The 21675-nt window shown below is 39.7% G+C and overlaps 3 protein-coding genes across 3 annotated transcripts in view; 1 reads left to right on the forward strand and 2 right to left on the reverse strand.

Moving 5' to 3' along the window:
* LOC308080551 (matrix remodeling-associated protein 8-like) overlaps nt 1-5063 on the forward strand; it is a 31064-nt gene extending 26001 nt beyond the window's left edge. Inside the window, exons 9-13 of the mRNA XM_080422446.1 lie at nt 99-257; nt 712-736; nt 1024-1109; nt 1381-1452; nt 3703-5063. Of these exons, the coding sequence (XP_080278572.1) occupies nt 99-257; nt 712-736; nt 1024-1109; nt 1381-1452; nt 3703-3725 (365 nt within the window). The 3' untranslated portion in view covers nt 3726-5063. The remainder of the gene's footprint in view (nt 1-98; nt 258-711; nt 737-1023; nt 1110-1380; nt 1453-3702) is intronic.
* Nucleotides 5064-9026: 3963 nt separating this feature from the next.
* LOC308080573 (uncharacterized protein) lies at nt 9027-13976 on the reverse strand. Its single transcript, XM_080422467.1, has 3 exons — nt 13960-13976; nt 11069-11255; nt 9027-10557 (listed from the first exon to the last, which is right to left on the reverse strand). Exons 2-3 carry the CDS (start codon nt 11225-11227, stop codon nt 9751-9753), a joined length of 966 nt encoding a protein of 321 aa, XP_080278593.1. The 5' UTR covers nt 11228-11255; nt 13960-13976; the 3' UTR covers nt 9027-9750.
* Nucleotides 13977-16085: 2109 nt separating this feature from the next.
* LOC308081830 (uncharacterized protein) lies at nt 16086-21026 on the reverse strand (the record flags this gene model as incomplete). The annotated part of the gene is made up of 4 exons (XM_080423453.1): nt 20952-21026; nt 19121-19293; nt 17458-18484; nt 16086-16131 (listed from the first exon to the last, which is right to left on the reverse strand). Exons 2-4 carry the CDS (start codon nt 19263-19265, stop codon nt 16086-16088), a joined length of 1218 nt encoding a protein of 405 aa, XP_080279579.1. The 5' UTR covers nt 19266-19293; nt 20952-21026.
* Between the last annotated feature and the right edge of the window lie 649 nt (nt 21027-21675).

The following is a 21675-nucleotide window of genomic DNA, read 5'->3' on the forward strand; positions in this document are numbered from 1 at the left end:
ATAAGTGCTGAGTCGGTGTTGTGATGTGTGCGTGTGTGTGCGTGTGTGCGTGTGTGTGTGTGTGTGTGTGTGTGTGTGTGTGTGTGTGTGCTCCTCAGACAACACCAAGGCCGAGTCGCCCCGAGTCATCAACGTCATCCTGCCTGACCAGCGACATCACTTCCTGTTGCCGCTGGGCTACGTCCTGACCTCCTTCCTGCTCCTGGCCTTCGTCATCCTCATCATCATCCTCGTCACACGGCGAAAGCAAACCAAAGGTTTGTAAATGAACCAACCTTAAGCCTGAATTATACTAAATGAACCAACCTTAAGCCTGAATGATACTAAATGAACCAACCTTAAGCCTGAATTATACTCCATTGTACGATGGTGTCGTGTGGCAAAAAATAGCCGATCTAAAAAAGTATTTTTTTCTATGGATTAGTCACCTCATGGAGACTTGAATTCATGGATATGTTTTTTCTTTTCTCTCATTCCTAAGCCAATAATTTGATGACCAGCGGACCGGTAGGAGACACAAAGGAGACTCTACCGGAAACGCTGCCGGTCATTCAATTATTGGCTTAGGAATGAGACGAAAAAAACAACAACATTGAATTCAAGTCTCCATGAGGTGACTAATCGATACCACATGGACACCTAAAAATATACAACAACAATATAGCAACTACTGTTTGTTTCTGATTCTGTCTTCATTTTCTTTTCTTTCAGAGTTTTACCCACAGACATCGATAAGGTTAGTATAGCACACACACACACACACACACACACACACACACACACACACACACACACACACACACACACACACACACACACACACACACACACACACACACACACACACACACACACACACACACACACACACACACACAGATGAACTGAGTACAACGGACCACAATATAACAAGGCCCATGCAGGGGCTCTTTGTGTTATCCTTTTAGCACACAGCCTGTGACTGTACTGCTATTTGTGATCTCTCTCTCTCTCTCTCTCTCTCTCTCTCTCTCTCTCTCTCAGGTCCATCAGAAGTCACAGCAGCTCTGATGAGTTTGAGATGGATGTGACAGAGGTGAAGGCATCCAACCATGAGGACAAGACACTGGGTGAGTTAGTTACACATGCATCCAACCATGAGGACAGGACAGTGTGTGTGTGTGTGTGTGTGTGTGTGTGTGTGTGTGTGTGTGTGTGTGTGTGTGCGTGTGCGTGTGCGTGTGCGTGTGCGTGCGTGCGTGCGTGCGTGCGTGCGTGCGTGCGTGCGTGCGTGCGTGCGTGCGTGCGTGCGTGCGTGTGTGCGCGCGCGCGTGTGTGTGTGTGTGTGTGTGTGTGTTTTTTAAGTGTGTAACTTACCCTTCCCTGTGTGTGTGTTTTTAGACTACAAGAACAACTTAGTGAAAGAGAAGGTTGTGATGAACACGCTACCTAAAGTTGTTGACCTTGATAAAGGTAATGCACGCGCACACACACACACACACACACACACACACACACACACACACACACACACACACACACACACACACACACACACACACACACACACTTTATTTATACACACACGTCATTTTATGGCTGCGTGGGTGTCTCGCTCTGAAAAATAGCTGATATATCTACAAGCTCACAATGTGTCACAGACACGTTGTGAGCTTGTAGATCGGCTATTTTTGGTAGCCGTCTACAAATCAGGCATTGTGACGGCTTCAAAGGCTGCCAAAAAAAAACATTTTAGTCGACTAAATCAAATGTAGATCGACTAAAATCGTATATTTAGTTCAACTAAAACTAGACTAAAACAAAAACATTTCAGATGACAAAAATATGACTAAATGTAAACTAAATGTAATTGTATTCAAAAGAATATGAGTAAAACTACATAAAAATGTGTCATCAAAATGAACGCTGATTGATAGAGAGCGGTAGGCCAGCAGTAGCTAACCGAGGTTGTCTACTGTGCCCAGGGCAATGACAATTTTTTTTTTAATGTCATAACCTTATAGTCTGGGCACTTGGATGGTACAGTAAAAAAAAAGTAACTGCCCACCACCGCAGAGTCTTGGGGTTTGAATCCATGCCAGTGCATCTGGTGTTGCTGAGCGGCTATACCGGTTGTTTCTCAACCTTTTTGGGGGGGCCAGTGCCCCCTATCCAATAATACCAGGTCCCTTACCACCCACCCCCCACACACACACACACACACACACCCAATTAACCCATTAAGACCTGAGGCCGATTCTACAAATGTCTTCTAAATCCCAACAGTTTTCTGAAAAACCTATGTTTCTATATCAGTGGTGCTCAAACCTTTTCATGTCAAGGACCCCCAAAATGACATGTATTTGGCCGCGGACCCCCATCTCAAAATATGCTGTTCCAGGGACCCCCAGGAGCAAAGATTTGAGTAAAAAATGTTCGCTTTAAAAGAATATAAATATATTAATTTGCACACATTTTCTCGATTTTTCGGCACTCGGTGCCGCGCTATGCTCTTGTATATCTGCTATTTTTGAATTAAGTGTAAAATAATGCTTTTTAGCTCAAATGAAAAAGTTACACAGATGCGTTCCAGGTCTAAATAATAATAATAATAATAATAATAATAAACTTTATTTGTATAGCACCTTTCATGACATGAAATGCAGCTCAAAGTGCTTTACAGAGCAAGAATACAATTACAGTTGCAACCAATTTAACAATAAAGCAAAAAAATAAAAATAAAATAAAATAAAATAAAAGCAAAAGCATAAAACAACATTAAAATATGCAATACAGTGAGGGCTTAAAGGTAGGGTAAGTGATATTTTTTGGTTAAAACAAAAAGTATTTTGTTAAAAGGTTAAAATATTATATTCTGATAGTAATCATTGCTATAGAGTGTTTGTTCAGTAACAGATGTCTCCCTGTCTCTCCAGCTCTTTAATAAACAGAAAATACATTTTTCGGTAGGTGTCAAAATCTCAGCCAATCAGGAGAAAGTACCCATTTTTAAGCTTAATTTGTATAGTGTTCCAGTTAAAATTTTGTCTGCTCATTTCTTAGTGTCATCACTTCCAATTTCACTTGTTTAATCTATATCCTGATTGAGTTCTCTGTCCTGGTTGGATAAAATTGGAAATGAAACTACAAAAAAAAAAAAAAAAACTACAAAATACATTTTCTGTTTTATAAAGAGCTGGAGAGACATGGAGACTCTTTATATGGACAGGACACTCTATAGTAACGAGCACTATCAGAACATAGACCCATTTTGCAATTATTTGAATAATTGCAAATCACTTACCCTACCTTTAAAATCAACCAAAGAATCAGCTAAAAGCAAGAGTGAAGAAATAGGTCTTGAGCTGTGCTTTAAAGCTATCGACAGAGGCTGCCTGGGTTAAAATGGGTTAAAATGTAAGCTTTATTGTGTATTGTGTTGCTTATATACTGTAACTTAGAAAACATTTCATCGATTTGCAAGTATCAGATATTACATTAAACTGGACTGTTAGTATATGATTATTATGTCATTATTAGCCTACTTCCCTGGAAGAGAAAAGCAAATCCTGTTACGATTCTTGAGGGGGTTTCATGGGTTTTGTGGGACCACAATCTGCATTGTACAAATATCTGTTTTTCTCCATCTCTGTCATTATCATCTGCACTAAAATTTTCTGTCAATGTATCACTGTTTGTCTCCTATGTCTTTGTCTCTTCCAGAGATGGAGAAGTTTTGGAAGTGAACTTCTGACAAAGATTGACAGAGAACGATGGGGCCACTGGCTGGTCCAGGGGCCGATCAATTCCAGACCTAACACCTCCACGAGAAAGAGAGACAGAGAGAGAGAGAGAGAGAGAGAGAGAGAGAGAGAGAGAGAGAGAGAGAAAGAGAAGATTGTGTTTTTCATGATGGACAGATACATGTGTCTTACTGCAATACAGAAAGTCACTCAAAGACAACTCGCTGTTAAGAGGCCTCATATTTTCTAATATCCATCAGTATTTCCTATCAGAAACATATTGTTCATTTTATATTGTTTCACATTAGCTACTCAAACTGAAAAAGGGATTTTTTACATAGGACCGTCACAGACACACAGCACAACGGCGCCATCTAGAGGGACGTTTAAGCTTAGCTGAGACTCAAAGTGGAGCAGAGCCGCAGTAAAGAATGTCATTCTTGACTGTTTGACGAGAGTAGAATAACTGTCACATACTGTAATACAGTGGTTCTCAAAGTGGGGTCTGGGGACCCCCAGGGGTCCTGAAGGGGATCCCAGAGTGGCTATTCTTTTTTTTTTAAATTGCCAGTATTTTATTGGGTTCTGCGGCCAAATACGTGTACATATTAATTAGGGGGTCCCTCCCTGACATTGAATAAGTTTGAGAACCACTACTGTAATAAATCAGTGTGTCATAAGGTATGTTAAAAGTAGTGCAGTCAGTTGTCTTATTTGAATTCCTCAGACGCATTCCAATGTGGATTGAAAAATAATATTTCTTGACAAAACATGGTAAATTCTACATTTATTATTTAAAAGTAATGAGTCATCACAAGGGAAAGTAGGGCTGCCTGCACATTATGGCTAAAGTGATAATCCCAATTATTTTTGCTCAATATTGTAATCACAATTATTAGTATTGATGATTTATTTGTGTAGAAATATGTGCTCGGGTGTCATAATATGACCAGCACATGATCAATGATATGGCCAAAGATGTTTGGTTATATTCGATGGATTGAGCAGCCCTATGGGGAAAGGTCTTCTTAATGTTACTCTGTTATGATTTGCTTCTTAGCTTGACTGGATGGCCTGTGAACTAACTGCCTACTAGCTCAAATATCAACGTGTTCATTGCACAGCAACGTATAACTGTATCTACTGCTGCTTTCTGTATCCTGACTCAAACCGTATGCTAACTGCAACATGGAGATCAATACACATAATTGTACCATATATTTTCTTTATTTGTATTTGTTTCTTTTCAAAAAAAGGCAAATGTACTCTTGAATAAATATTCTGATTGAGTCATTGTCTCCGCCAGGCCGAAGGCGTGGCCGAGACTATGTTTTTTTTTCACCCCTGTCCGTCTGTTCGTGTGTGTCTGTGCGTCCATCCGCCTGTGGGCATGCAGCTAATCTCCGGCACCGTTGGATCAATCGATGTGAAACTGTGCACACACTCCCTGGATGCTAGAGCAGAACCTCTGCCCCCATCGTCCTGTTATAGCGCCACCAGGAGGCAGAATTTTGCAAAACACATTTTTTTTATATTTTTGTCGAAACATCACGCACAAAGGGGATCACATTATCTCTATAGTCATGTGATTGGGGTCCTATTTCACGAAAGCAGAATTAGGGGTTAAGTCTGGATTTAACACCTATCCTGGCTTAATTTAGCCAGGATTAGCGATGAATCGCTTTCATGAAAGCTGAATTATCTTGCCAGATTAGCTTAGCCAGAGCACCCTGGATAAGTTTATCCATCACTCGATTTCACAAAAGACAATTTACGCAATCCTACCTTAGTTACCATGGAAATTTAGCTGTGAAGTTAGCCTGGTAGGGATCAGGCTAACAGCCAAGCTTACTTAATCCAGTGCCTTGTTCTTCAAGTTTTTCCTTAGTTAATTCAACATATGTGTTTGTATATGGACTCATTTTAATGACCCTGTATTCAAATAAAATGAAATAAATACAATAAGATATAATCAATTTAATTATATTACTGAAATAGAGTGTGACCATGAATCTTAATTGTTTCACAATGACTCATGTGATATGTCATTGTCACTCTGTTAACACTATAGTTCATATTGTTGTTAGATGTTTGATAATATATTACAGATTTTTTTTTATATTATAAAAAATGTCTGACAGACTGACAGTCGACCCATATTTCAATGTTGTAGAAGTAGAACTTTGACATTTTCAAGGCTAAAATACAAAAAAACAAGTCAAAACCAGAGAGATGCTGTAATGGGATAGTGATCAGACTTTCATTACAGATGTTCCATGTTCAAATCCCAATTGTCCCGTTCTTCAATATTGTAGTACTTTAAAATTTTCAAGGCCAAAATACAAAAAAGCACTAGAAGACACCTGATGAGGGCCCAAAGGTGCGTTGGCGCAGTGGTGTGGTGCGCTTGATCGGTTGCCTCTGCTACAGACAGTTTGCAGGATCAAGTCCCATGCCATCAATGTACATGGAGGACCATCGGGGGAAGTGTGTCCCTCCCCTGTTTCCTGATAGTTAAAGGTGGGGGGTTATGACTGAAAGAACTCTTCCCAGCTAAATTATTACTAATTAATTAGTATTAGCTTTATCAGCTAATACTAATTAATTAGTGTTAGCTTTATCAGCTAATTAAAGCAGACACACAGGGTCATTGTAATTTAAAGGTGTCCCTGAGCAAGACACCCAACCCCTAACTGCTGCTGTTAATTAATAATACATTTAAAATTTCATTTATAATAATATAAATAATTTAATATAATAAGTATAAAAAACACATTAGCCTAGTTGTAAAATACGTGTCTTTTCAACAGATATCTCATATCATTTATAATATGATATAATATAATATAATATAATATAATAAGTATAAAAAACGTAGTTGTAAAAGACGTGTCTTTTCAACAGATATCTCTTTACCCACTGGGCACACACAATACAACGCCCATACGCCGTGCATACGCCGTTCATACGACGTCCGAGTCAGACCTCAGTCAGCGCTGTTTTTAAAAAAATACGTTGAAACGACGTCGACACACGTCTGACTGGGACGTCGTATGGATGGCGTATTCACGGCGTTTGGGCGTTGTTGTATTGTGTGCCCAGTGGGTAGAGACGTCTGTTAAAAAGACACGTCTTTGTGCAACTTGAATTATGGATTTTTGATTGCATTTTAAGTTTTAGATTGCTTTTCCCAACCCCGTAGCCTAAGTGAACGGTGAACACCAGTGATATTGTAAGTTTATTAAGTGGAATTCATAATTCATAATTGTCAATTATTGTTTCCCCCTTCCTATAAATGTAAGGCAAGTTTTAGATTCATCACGCACAAACCTTGCATTTCCCACCAACATAGAAACCATGCTATCAGTAATCTATCTACGTAATGTATACATAATACAAATATGCTATGAATAATTATGTTGTCAGTGCCGTTTATAAAGCCCTGCATTGACTTTTTTTCAGCCAGCAGGTGTCGCGGCAACAACATGAGACCAAAATACTTGATAGTCACGAGACTTTTTGCCTTTTGTAGTCAAATGCATTTATATAAAAATAATAATAATACCAGCTAATGTCCCTGCCCCGGTTGACATCCTTATTTTTTTAACTCTATGGTTGACATAATCATTTTAGCCTGCTTTACTTTATGTTCTTTATGGTAGTTAATGGAACCTCACTCTGATGAACTTCAACCTGGTGTTTGCACTTTCTCAATTTTTGACCCATTCATCTACATAAACGTTCGGATTTCAAATATAAAGTTTTAGACCCTGGTTAGGGTGGGAGTTGAAAGTGTGACATGTGCTTATAAGGCAGCTACTCCGATGTTCCCCAGCTTTAGCTCAGTCGGAAGAGTTTTTCAGATCACAAAATCATGGGATCGAATCCCAGCACAGACACTTCGGCACCTGAGCAATCTGGCTCCTACGGGTCTACTATCTTTTTTCGCCTTTATTATAAAGGTTGCTGGACAATATATAGAGGATGAAATTCATCATTTATTAAATAATATAAAGGTAATATCAAATACATTGTAAAAAAAATAGAGACATGACGCTTTATTAGCAAGACAGTCTTTTATTATATTATTTCTAATTTTGCTGGTTTCCCCTGAAACCCCTTTAGTGTTACAGAGTAGAACCGCCTTAGAATCTCTACTGATGATGTGGCCATAGCTGAATGGTTAGAGAGCCTGCCTGACAAACTGCAAATCCCAGGTTCAATCCCAGGCCTCAGCAATGTGTGAAACTGTCCCTGAACAAGACACTTAAAAGAATAGTTCACTAAAGAAATACTTATTTTCTATCAATTACACACTCCATGAAGCCTTCAATTCATGGAGATTTTTAGTTTTTGACACATTCCTGAGCAGACTCAGACATATTGGTTGGATGCATGCATGGCGCATATAATAGGCTATCGCATTGCAGATTAGTAGGCGATAATTCCAATATTCACTATACACTCCTCATGTTTAAGCCTAACTGAATTATAACCCCCCTTCGTAGGGGGGGGGGGGGGGGTCTGCCCTGGGAACGCCACTGTTCCATGAGCTGCTGCAGCGCTGTACTGCTGTTCAGCCACAGAGAAGAACGCCGCTCTGGTTTTGGGCTCCATGATTAGTCAAGTTCAAGGATTCTGCTATCGACTTTCATAGGAATACGTGAAGCCTGGCTTTACCATCCTGGCTTAACAAGGTCTAGCAAGGTCTTAAATCCAGGCTTATTTAATTCTGGATCTGTCTGATTTTTCATATTCCATCCTGATTGGCTAAGATTGTCTTCCAAAGTTTTCAGGAGTGGCCCGTTCTGAAAAAAATACCTCAAATCATGAACGCAGCTGTCCGATGGCCGTGAAACTTAGCGTGCACGTTCCAAAAGTGAATGTCCAAGTGATGAACATATGCCTTGTTGTACTGTGTGACAGTGTTGTGGACCGAAAATAGCCGATCTGTAAGCTCACGTCGTGTCATGGATGTGATGCGTTGTGAGCTTATAGATCTGCAATTTTATATCCACGACACCGCTGTACTACCAAGTATAAATCGGGCTTGGATGTGTCCAAGACAGAACCAGGACGGGCTCTCTGACCCAGTAGCTTGCACTTACATACATGTGGAATACAAACACCAGAAGGCTAAGATGGAGATAATGTGTACATAATAGGCAAAACAGTGTAAGGACCAAGTAATTATGATAATATTTTGATTTATAAATTGATTTACAAATATGCTATATGGATCGCTCCAACAACAGTGTAATGAAGAGGGAGCACTGCTTTTCCCATTAGAGTAAGCATGTTTATTTGTAAGGTAGATTTCAGCAAGGCAGTGTGCTTTAAACAAAACATTAAGGGCAATGTAAAGTGTGATGTATTCATAATAAAAAAATGTTGAATACACTTAAAACGGGTATAGAAAATAAGAAGAATAAAATAACCTCATTAAAAAGCAGCAGTAAACAGAAACATCTTCGGCTTCGATTTCAAAGAAAGTGATTCAGATGTGACAGGAGGTAGGGTTAGGTAGAGCCAGACTTTTGAACACTCAAGAATTGTATTGCCATCTTGAATTTGAATTTAAGCCATTTTCCCCACACATTAATAATACATTTTCAAAACTTTTCCAAAGTATTTTATCCCATTTCCAGGCCTGTAGCAATCATAATGGTGCAACAATGAGGCTCTTAAACCAGTGTGCCATCAATGCAACAAGACAGACTCGAGCAGAGGTGTCAAAAAGAACAGATCTACACGCTAACAACGTATCACGGTGCAACGTGTTGTTAGCTTGTAGATCTATTATTTTTGTCACGCGACGTCCTGTATACAGGATACTGTACTGAATATCCAAACATTTTCCAAAACATTTGATTAATAATTCCAAACCTTTTCCAGGCCTGGAAAACTGTTTTTTTAATTTCAAAATATTTCCAGGAATTTCATGACCTTGTGGGAACCCGGGTAAAAGCTATAATTAGCACAGTCAGTCAAAATGTCATAATTATATCACCTTTTTAGGAATCGAGGGTCATTTCCGGCGGCCATTTTGGATTTCCCAAAATGGGTCTGACTCTGAATGTTTGGGCAGAATTTTTGAAACCTTTACAATGGAACTTCCCCGACACTGACGAATGTGTCTTTTATCGCAACGAATAAATGTTTTGCTACAAGCTGTACAAGCATGCGTATGAATGCTCATGTGCGATTTCAGATTGTGTTTAAGATTAAAGCTGGCGTAACAAACTGCACAAGCAAAGGGCTTTTCCCCTGTATGAGTCCTCACGTGTCTGTTCAGATCAGATCTACGAGTAAACATTTTGCTACAAACTGGACAAGCAAAGGACTTTTCAGCTGTATGAGTGCTCATGTGCGTTTTCAGATGGTATTCGTGAAAAAAAGCCACGCTCTGTACAACAAAAGCTTGACTCGTGGATGGCATCTGTTTTGATGATCTCATGTCCTGGGACAGCTCGTTGTTCAATGACAACCTTTGTCCTTCCACACGTTGTGTCTTGTGCGATTTCAGTGCGTTTAAAGCCGACCGCTGTTCACAGGTCTCCCGCTCATCACCGTCCTCAGTATCACGTTCAGAACAGTGTGAAGAGAGGAGCTGGTCATCACTAGTTGGTTGTGATCTACCTGCATGTTCCACACGGAGAACATAATCTGATCCATATATAACTGTATGTAATGTCAACGCATCAGCACCCTCTGGTCTTTGAAGCAGCTCCTCCTCCTGTTCCTCTTTAATCTGTGGAGGTTCTAGTTTCACCTGGACCAGACTGGGACTCCTCTCCTGCTGTTCCTCTTTGATCTGTGGAGGTTCTAGTTTCACCTGGACACACACACACACACACACACACACACACACACACACACACACACACACACACACACACACACACACACACACACACACACACACACACACACACACACACACACACACACACACACACACACACTTTCAACCTGCCGTCCAGACTATGTTGGTCATGTGTGTCATTACTAGGGCTGGTAACTTTCCTCAGAAATGATATTCGAATATTGGTCTTAAAAATTGGCAGATATTTCAATATATTCGAATATTATTATTATTGTAAAAAAAAAAATATGTTTATTTGACAGGGACAATACAAAAAACAATGTATCAAGTGCTTAGTTCCAATATACATTGTTTTATTTTAATATTTTATTTTTTTAATTCGAATATTAATTTTCATATTTGAATATACATATTTGCCCCATATTAGAGGAATATTCGAAATTCGAATATTAATTTACCAGCCCTAGTCATTACCGGTGAACCTTTACAAAAGGAAGGAGATCACATTGAATCCACTAACCTCTGTTTCACTGGGATGTCCAGCCACTTTCCCATCACTGTGATCCTCCAGGCCATGGGGGGTGCTAATATGTTCTCCTCCTCCTCCCCCTGTGAACGTCTCCAGGCCAGTCTCTCTGGTCTCCACAGCCCCCCAATGCATCCATGCAGCTCCTTCCATCTGGTCAACCAGCTGACAATGTTATGCCCTGAAAAGAGGAGACTTCAATACGCTTACTGCCTTTCTCTCTTTTTTACCCCTTTTTCTCCCCAATTTGGTCGTTATGCCAATTAATTCCTCCCCACACACATTTGTGTGTTGTCACCAGGGTTGCCAGATCTGCGTATTATAATTTCCCCGCAATATTTTATTTGAAAATAGCAGATCTACAAGCTCACAATGCGTCGCGATGCGACGCGTTGTATATGTTATATATATGTTATATATATGCTGATGTATATGTTAAAGTGCTCATGTGGCCCATAGTCGCTTCTTTTGGGCTGGTTTTCCTAGACCTGGTTGCTTGTTTCTTTCACAGAATCTGGCAACACTGGTTGTCACTGCTGTTGTATCCTACTGACTCATTTGCCCGTGAGGAGCCCCCACCAGGAGGAGGTAGAGCCTTTGTCCTCCTACTCCTCGCGCCCAACACACGCCCAATGAACAATCTACAAATCAAATACTTCTAAACCACTCAATATTCTGTCAGAATGTATATAAACAAAACGACTCAACAATGTATTCCAACATCCAGGAGCATTAATACTAATTTGACACCGTGTTCTTCTTTTGCCTCAATCCAACGTCACACTGTTTTAGTAAATAAATCATAATATAGATATAAACACTCACATTAAAGGAGAATTTTGGACTAAAGTTTTCTTACCTTTTCTATGACGTTATGATATCTTAGGATGAATGGTACAGTAGAAAATGTTCATAACTCCACCCCTGAGCCGCCACAGCTTAAAAGGTGCGCAGATAGGCCTTAGGTTAGATCACATATTTTAATAGCTTTTTTAAAAAAAAATTGTGAGAGATCTGACGTTCATAGTGACAGAACACTGTCCAAAAAAAAAAAAAAAAAAAAAAAGAACAGAAGTCTCGCTAGACGAGATTGAAATCTCGAGATTTCAATCTCATCTAGCGAGACTTAGATTTTTTTTTTTTTTTTTTTTTTGGTTGCATAGTGTTCTGTCACTATGAACATCAGATCCAAAAATAAAAATAAAAAGCTATTAAAATATGTGATCTAATCTAAGGCCTATCCGCGCACCTTTTAAGCTGTAGCGGACCAGGGGTGGAGTTATGAATTTTTTTCACTGTACCATTCATCCTAAGATATCATAACGTCATAGAAAAGGTAATAAAACTTTAGTCAAAAATTCCCCTTTAAATATGAACTAAACAGTAACATAACGTAAATATTGTACAACATACATTTTACATGGGTAAATTATCTTTCTACTACTCTGCCACCAAAATGTAGGATGCCCTGACACCATCCCTTAAAAAATGTGGATCACTGGCTTCCTTCAAAACAGGCCTGAAAATCCATCGTTCAGGACGGCAAAAGAGGAGGTAAACTCACTTTTCCCATAGAAAGGAGATGGCATTCAATGATATTATATGTTGGTGTTATTTGTTAAGCTGTAATGAATTGAATACATGAGACCACAATGGAAACAAGTCCACTGGATTTTTTTGTGTTATCCTTTTGGCCCCAAATGTCTGACTGTACTGTCTACTGGTCAAATGTTGAATTGCATCTTCTAATGCAAAATTTTATGGAACCGGATGAAAACCGAGGCAAATTAAATACTTTCTTCAACTCGTTGGAAGCTGCTATGTTCCGCTAGAACTTAAAACATCTGAGAGAGTGGCGCAAATGCTTTGCTTTTTGGATACGATGTGCAGAAAGGGGTAAGATGGGTAACATGTAAAGTGGAAAATGTGCGACAATGTCGACCGCAAACGGCAGGAAACAACGAGGAACCTCATCTCGGAGCCACATAGCGGAGGGAGAGGTTCCGTAGGGGCTAGCTGCAAACTAAACAAGACCACGGTGGTGCCCATCAGTGGTGGAAAAGGTACTCAAATGTTTTACTTAAGTAAAAGTAATAGCACTACTGCCATGTAGAAATACTCTGTTACAAGTCAAATTATAATTTGCCTCTGAGATATAGTGGAGTAGAAGTAAAAGTATTGACAGTTTGCCCTGGAATGTCACCAGTAAAGCCCGTATTTCTCCAAACATGTACAAAAGCACAATATAAGGTGTTTACCCACTTGCCCTAAAAGTTAACTAGGCGTCCGGCGTGTTTGTGTAATGTATTAGTCCATATTTGTCAACAAAGAAGTGTTTTAATCCCGTCTGTGGCCGAACGCCATTACAGACCCCTCGTTTACTTCCCGTTTACATTGAGTGTAATTCCGGCTTTCACCGGATGAATGCGCCCGGTCACTACCACCCATTGGTAACTTCCGACAGAATCGGCCACACCGCCACAGATGGGATTAAAACACTTCTTTATTGAAACATATGGACTAATACATTGCACAAACACACCGGACACCTAGTTAATATTTGGGGCAAGCGGGTAAGCACCTTATATTTTGCATTTGTACATGTTTGGAGAAATACGGGCTTTACTGGTGACATTCCCGTGTAAAATGGGGGGGGGGGGGGGGGGGGCTAAGACTCTCGTTAGTCTCGTAGATATAAAATGTCAACAACAAGTCTTGATCTAAAGCTACTTTACACACCACTAGTGCCCATAAACCGACAGCAACGTACAAACTGACAAAAAAAAACTCGTCAACCAAACGTTCCCAAACATACAATATTTGCTTAAATATATATATTTTAGCTAAAGAATCTTTAGGACAAAGTAAGTAAACAAAAAACTTACGTCTCCCGCGTCCTGCTTTAGCTCCTCCTCTTCCTCTGCAGGGAACACCAATCGATTGTCAAAGAGGCTCGAAGAAGATCACAGATTCTCTGATTTTCTTAAACTTATTTACGCATAACCTAAAATAAATTCTCTTTTATCCCTTGATCAGTTTGACCAATAACCTGAAAATAATGATAAAGTATATACAATGTGTAAAAGGATGTCTATTGATTATCTTGGTAGTAACCTTGGTGGTTTTAAAGGATATCAGACTTATTGATTATCTTGGTAGTAACCTTGGTGGTTTTAAAGGATATTAGACCTATGGATTATCTTGGTAGTAACCTTGGTGGTTTTCCACAGAAGGCCAACCTGTAGAAAGCCTGCTTTCTATTTACTGTTGTGTTCAGAGCTCATATCTGCTCTACATACTGTGTGTTGTTTCTCCTGTGTGATAGTGCCCCCTAGTGGACTGCATTCAGTTGAGTGAAACACCTCACTGCTTCTGTTCTCTGAGTCTGGACTATTTATAAGATTCAGGGATCTTGTCATATATTGGCAGACATTTTCTTTTGACATAATATTTATCTGTTATTTGAACATCTTTTTTTTTAGGCCACGCTGAAAGTCTACCACAGCTTGTATTATATGGTCCTCAATGTTCAGGTGTCACTGCAGTACATTCTAATATGGACTGAAATGGACTGAAAAGCTTCTGCTGATTGAAAAAAAAATATATATAGAAAAGAAAAAGATCTTTCAGGAGGAAATGTAAAATAGAGAAACACTCATGCAAAGCCTCATGCAAAAATATTTATTTAAAAAGCTACTGCTACCGTTGCAAAATAAAATGTATGTAAGGTACACGCAGTAATTTGCTTTAGATTTTTAATTTTGTATTCCCAGTTTTATTGATGTATGTCTTTGTTGTATGTTTTTAGATTATTGTGTAAGGGGACCACAGTGGAAATAAGTACTTTTGGACTTTGCTTTCATGAGTTTGGTTTGATTTGATTAATTTAAATGCTTGCAATCGTCCGTGGATAAATCAAGGATATATATTTTTTAAACATACAAAGTAAACACATTGGAAGTGAATACATATTTATATCAAGGCTGGTAATACTTTTCTTCTAGGTCAGCGGTTCTCAAACTGGGGGTCCCCAGATGATTAGCTTAATGTGCAACATTGTTTTCTCACTCAACAGATAACAAACTATCATACAGTATAATAAGTGTATACAGGGTATCTGCACATTTATAAAGTGACCATTTAATGACTTTTAAGATATACAGTAGTTAAAAGTGTATACAGGGTATCTGCACATTTATAAAGTGACCATTTAATGACTTTTAAGATATTTTTAATACCAAATTGGCAAATATTACATAAGAAAGAGGCAAACATTGTGAAAATAGCCGATCTACAAGCTCACAATGCCTCGCGTTGTGAGCTTGTAGTTCGGCTATTTTCACAATATTTATCTGTGGAACAGAGTCAAACATTTAGCACTTGTCAGGGTGGGGGGTCCCCAGTTCAAATATGACTATTTTGGGGGGGTTGAAAAGGTTGAGAACCCTTGTTCTATGTCAGTGGTTGGAACGGTGAGCCTTGGGATTCTGTTACAACCACGCATTATTATTGCAATATATAATACAACTATACAAAAAGACATTAATTATCTTTTCAGTTCAGTTCATTTCTCAATATAGAGGCACATTCTATGCCCTATACCCAGGGCATTTTAACATTTTAAATGGAATTTAATCTACTTTTTATTTATTTATTTGCATTATTATTATAGCAGATGTACATAAACTTTCTAAACCTCAATGATCGCAAAACTGAAATCATACTTTTTGACCATGATACTGTGCCAGTGTGCCAACCACCAACATCCTCGGTACCCTCAACTCCAACATCGGCTCATCAGTCAAACATCTTGGTGTTACCCTCGAAAGCAACTACACACTAAACAAACACATTAGCTCTGTCGTCAAAAGCAGTTTCTTTCAGTTAAGACTCCTAGCCAAAGTAAAAAGCTCACCTCCCCCTAAACAACTGGAAATGGCTATCCATGCCTTCATATCCTCTAGGCTTGATTATTGCAACTCTCTGTATATAGGTAATAAGCAGTCTGCACTCAGGCGCTTGCAGCTGGTGCAAAATGCGGCTGGCCCGTCTCGTCACTGGCACAGAAAAGCGAGACCATATAACTCCTGTCTTAGCTGCACTCCATTGGCTCCCTGTCTATTTTAGAATAAATGTTAAGGTCCTTTTATTTACATTTACAAACCTTTACGTCTCCCGCGTGTTGCTTTAGCTCCTCCTCTTCCTCTGCAGGGAACACCAATCGATTGTCAAAGAGGCTCAACGAGCATATCACAGCTTCTCTGATCTTTTTTTAACTCTGTAAACCATTTTAAACGTTTTTAACATTCATTCTCACAGAATGGTTTCTGATTTTTATTTTTTATTTAATTTTCCTACAACTCATTTACGTATATCCTAACATGTATTCTCTGTTATCCCTGGATAAACCAATAATGGGCGAGATGAGGAGGCTGGCTCCTCCTCATCTCGCTGAACTTGTGAAACCTTACTCCCCAGTTAAAAACCAGGGGTGACATGCCTTTGCTGCTGCTGCCCCCCACACTCTGGAACAGCCTACCCCCTTCCCATTAGAAGTGCTCAGACTATTGGGGTTTTTAAATCTCTCCTCAAGACTAATTTATTTTCTCTAGCTTTTAATGTTGTTTGTCTTTTATCTTGTTTCATATGTTTTGATGTTTTGCTTTGTCCTGTGACTATGTTGTTACACAGGCCTGTTCTGTTGATGCCTTAAATGTACAGCACTTTGGTCAATTTCGATTGTTGTAAATGTGCTAAATAAATAAAGTTTGATTTGATTTGAAATAAACAAACTGCTTCACATGAACAATGTTGGTGTAATTAAGAGATTCGACAGGGGACATACGTTTTATATACACAGATTTACAAATAAAAGAGCGCCAGAAACGGTATCCCAGTCAGAATGACATTTATGTCTTTTTTCTTTTTTTTTTCCAGTTCTTTGTTATGGTTTCCCCTCATGAACCTTCATGTGTTTTTTTAAATTACCATTTTGGTTAAAGTGTTTGCTACAAACTGTACAAGCAAAGGGTTTTTCTCCTGTATGAATCATCATGTGTCTTTCCAGCTCAGACTTGCAACCATAGCATTTACCACACTCTGTACACGTAAACTTTGTCACAAAGGGCTTTTTTCCCCCTGCATGAAGCCTCATGTGTCTTTTCAGATTGTATTCTTGAGCAAAGCTTTTGCAACAAACTGTACAAGCAAAGGACTTTTTCCCCGCATGAGTCCTCATGTGTCTTTTCACGCCTTCTTTACGAGTAAAACTTTTGCAACACATTGTACAGGCAAAGGGCTTTTCCCCCGTATGACTCATCATGTGTACTTTCAGGTGTTGTTTGAGTTTATAGCTTTTGCCACAAACTGCACAAATCTCTGACCTGTTCTCCGCATGAATCTTCATGTGTCCCCTCAGTTGTTGTAGAAGAGTAAAGCGTTTGCTACAAACCGTGCAAGCAAAGGCCTTTTCCCCCGTGTGAATCAGCATGTGTGTGTTCAGACCTCCTTTTTGGTGAAATCTTTTGCTACAAACTGAACAGGCGAACGGCCTTTCCCCCGTGTGATACCTCGAGTGTGATTTCAGTTCAGCCAAACTACTGCAGCGTTTGCCACACTCTGTACAACAAAAGTTTTTCTCTCTCGCGTAACTCCTCATGTATGCCGTTTGTTCTGACAATTGATCCGGGGTCTGGGACTGTCCTTCCACAACAAGCGGAAGGACAAAGATTGTCATCGAGCACGACGACAAAGTTTGTCCTTCCGCGTGTTGCGTCTTGTGTGATGCCAGTGTGTTTAAAGCCAACCGCTGTTCACTGGTCTCCCGCTCATCACCGTCTTCAGCATCAGATTCAGAACAGTGTGAAACACAGTCGTCGCCGTCCTCTGTAAGGTCGGATTCAGAAGCCCAGTCATCACTGTCCTCAGTGACGTCAGATTCTGGTTGTGATGTTCCACAGTCCTCTACATCAGCTTGTGTTTTCATGTGTTCAGTTGAGATGCTGGCTTGAAGCTCTGTCTCTCCGTTTTCATCATCATCTTCACTTTTCACTGCTAGTAATGTCAACGATGACCCTGCAGCCTCCTCTGGTCTTTGAAGTAACTCCTCCTGCTGTTCCTCTTTAATCTGTGGAGGTTCTAGTTTCACCTGGACCAGACTGGGACTCCTCTCCTGCTGTTCCTCTTTGATCTGTGGAGGTTCTGGTTTCACCTGGACCAGACTAGGACTCCTCTCCTCCTGTTCCTCTTTAATCTGTGGAGGTTCTAGCTTCACCTGGACGAGACTGGGACTCCTCTCCTGCAGTTCCTCTTTAATCTGTGGAGGTTCTAGCTTCACCTGGACCAGACTGGGACTCCTCTCCTGCTGTTCAGGGGAACCCTCCTCTTTACACATAGGAGGGAGTGAGAGATCTAGAACAAGGAGAGAGGAGTAGAGACATCAGCAGAGAGAAACTCAATGTGTTTTCGGATAACATTAGACAAGATTGATTCTTCTACTCAGTGATTGGTTTTGTAATTGTCCGTGGATTTACTATGCAACTGTACTGACCGACAAATCAGTAACCAGTGTTTCCAATACATAGTCATTTAAATGTATGGAAACAACCTAAAGGGGAGCACGGGGTGGGTTCTCCGCTCAGTAGAACCCAATCACGCCTCGAAAGCTTACCCAGCTTTATCATCAGTTTAAGAATGAATGGGACCATAATTTACAAAAGCTCATATCATACTGCGTATGAAAGAGGACTTAAAACTAGCGATTGAAAACATATAAAGTCTTCATGAAAAGGTTTACTAAGCTTGTGACAGCGAGGCAGACATGTGTTTAATATTTAGCAGGATAAAATGTTGACCAGATGCTCCAACTCATTGTCATATCTTTTGACTTTTGGCTGTAATAGAAATCTCTGTTTGTCTTGTATTTATTTTGTTCCAGACAAAGTCTAGGTGAGAAAGTGTGAGTGTGAGTGTGAGTGTGAGTGTGTGTGTGTGTGTGTGTGTGTGTGTGTGTGTGTGTGTGTGTGTGTGTGTGTGTGTGTTACTCACAGCCTGTCTCAGTGTCAGTGCAGTTCTTGTCCTCATGGGTAAAGATGGGAGTCGTGCAGGCAGCAATCCTCCAGGGGGCAGCAGTCTCCAGGCCAGTCTCTCTGGTCTCCACAGCCCCCCAATGCATCCATGCAGCTCCTTCCATCTGGTCAACCAGCTGACAATGTTACGCCCTGAAAAGAGGACATTTCGTTTCAAATATCTGTATTGCGAAGGGTCACTCCCTGGTGAGCAAGGGGGAAAAACACCAGGCCAGGATGGCTCCCAGCTGAAGACCCTACAGCTGGTGCTTAGGCACCGTCGGAGGTGCGTTAGGCAGAGATGCCCTGCAGGTACCAACATCTGCCTGTCAACAAAATTGCGAAGCACAGGAAAAAAGACATACAGTTATGATCCAAACAATTATGAAGTTTTCCCTGTTTTGCTTTTTCCAAAAACAAACAGAAACATACTCACAAAATACACAGACACAATGGAATAAAATACAAACAAAGACAAACTGTACATAATGTAATTGTTTCACAACAAAGGCTGCCTTGCAATTTCCAAATATGTATTTCCAAAAAGTTAAAATTCAGAGTGGTGAATTAATTAAAATGGCTATGCCAACTCCAAACAGCCCCAAAGACACGACGCCAGCCAGCGCTATTTTAGTACTGACACCTGCGGACGGGCACTGACTGGGCACAGGCTGACTTAACCTTGATACAAGAAGACTGTCATATTATATGACAGTCTTGGATGATCTTCAAAATAAAGTTTGCACTTTCTCCCTTTTTGGTCCGTACATCTACATAAACGTTCAAATTTCTAATATAAAGTGCTTACCTCATGGCCACGGATGTTACAATTATGTTCGGTGCCTTATAGGTACCTGTATATTCCAGATTGTTCAATAAAAAGCATTTTAATCCGATCGATGGCCATTTTCACATAGAGCTATAAAGTATCAGAGTGCAATACACCTCCCAGCCGACAGGGTCACGTAGTACAAAGCATACGGAGAAAATGGCCATCGACCGGATTAAAATGCTTTGTTATTGAACAATACGGAACCTACAGGTACTTCTGATGACCCGTACATAATTGTAACATCCGTGGCCATGAGGTAAGCACTTTACATTTGAAATGTGAACCTTTATGTAGATGTACGGACCAAAAAGGGCAAACACTATTTTGAAGATCATCCAAGACGGTCATGACAGATGACCGTCTTGTGATCAAGGCTATTTAAAGGCGATTGCACTTTTACTCAAGTACATTTTGAATTCCGGACTTTAACTTGTGAGTAGAGTATTTCTATATTGCAGTACTGATACTTTCACTCAAGTAAAAAACGTGAGTACTTTTTTCCACCACTGGCTAGGAGGGAGAGGTTCTGATCGGAGCTGTCTAAGTCTTAACCTACCCCCCCCCTCTTTCAGCTTCTTCTTTTGTATATTTTTTTGTTCTCTCTTCATACCAGTAACCTGAAAGCTGATTGTATGACATTCTGTATAGTAGTGTGTATATCTGTCTCTATATGTCATCATGATTTGTGTGCATGGGGATCTCATCTTAAACAAGCTTCGTGCTTAACTGAGTCTTCCAGTTTAGTAGACCTTGTATTGTGAATTTGTACTTCCATGTACTGTGATTCTCATGTCTTACTAAATAAAAGTACATCGATCAATCAATCAAGCTGCAGCTGCAATGAGAGGATACAATGTATCCGATACATGATACTTCTAAACCAAGCACTCGGTATTCGGTCTGAAGGTTAATAAACAAAACGAAACGAAATAAAACATAATAATACAACCATTCAAGAGCAGAAATACTCATGTTGTACCTGAAAAGCAGAGATTTCAGTAAAGCTTCTATATTAACAGTGTTGTTGTTAACAGCTCCCCATTCCTCACTCTGCAGACATGACCAATCTATTGCTAAGAAGGCTCAACAAGCAGATCACAGATTCACAGATTTTTTATTAATTTAATTCTGTTAACCATTTTACACGTTTTAAACTCTTTACAGGACTCCTGTACATTCATTTATTCTCACAAAATTGTTTCTGGTTTTATACGAATCATTTCTATTTAATTTTCAACAAATTCATTATCTTTTGTCCCTGGATCAGTTTGACCAATAACCTGAAAATATGTTAAAGTATATACAATGATGTGTAAAGGATATCAGGCCTATTGATTATCTTGGTAGTAACCTTGGTGGTTTTAAAGGATATCAGACCTATTGATTATCTTGGTAGTAACCTTGGTGGTTTTAAAGGATATCAGACCTATTGATTATCTTGGTAGTAACCTTGGTGGTTTTAAAGGATATTAGACCTATTGATTATCTTGGTAGTGACCTTGGTGGTTTTAAAGGATATTAGACCTATTGATTATCTTGGTAGTAACCTTGATGGTTTTCAACAGGTTTTGGCCAACCTGTAGAAAGCCTGCTTTCTATTTACTGTTGTGTTCAGAGCTCATATCTGCTCTATACTGTGTGTGTTGTTTTTGATAGTGCCCCCTAGTGGACTGAATTCATTACTGTACAGATAGTCATCCATA

The sequence above is a fragment of the Gymnoscopelus braueri genome (assembly GCF_963280865.1).
Source record: "Gymnoscopelus braueri genome assembly, chromosome: 3".
Taxonomy (NCBI): domain Eukaryota; kingdom Metazoa; phylum Chordata; class Actinopteri; order Myctophiformes; family Myctophidae; genus Gymnoscopelus; species Gymnoscopelus braueri.

What these genes read in the sequence shown, in the direction of transcription:
- LOC308080573 (XM_080422467.1), bottom strand. Translation starts at nt 11,227, where the DNA reads ATGGAAGGAGCTGCATGGATGCATTGGGGGGCTGTGGAGACCAGAGAG. An exon ending in GACATCCCAGTGAAACAGAG is followed by an intron (nt 10,558 to 11,068) that starts GTTAGTGGATTC and finishes GTGTGTGTCCAG; the next exon opens with GTGAAACTAGAACCTCCACA.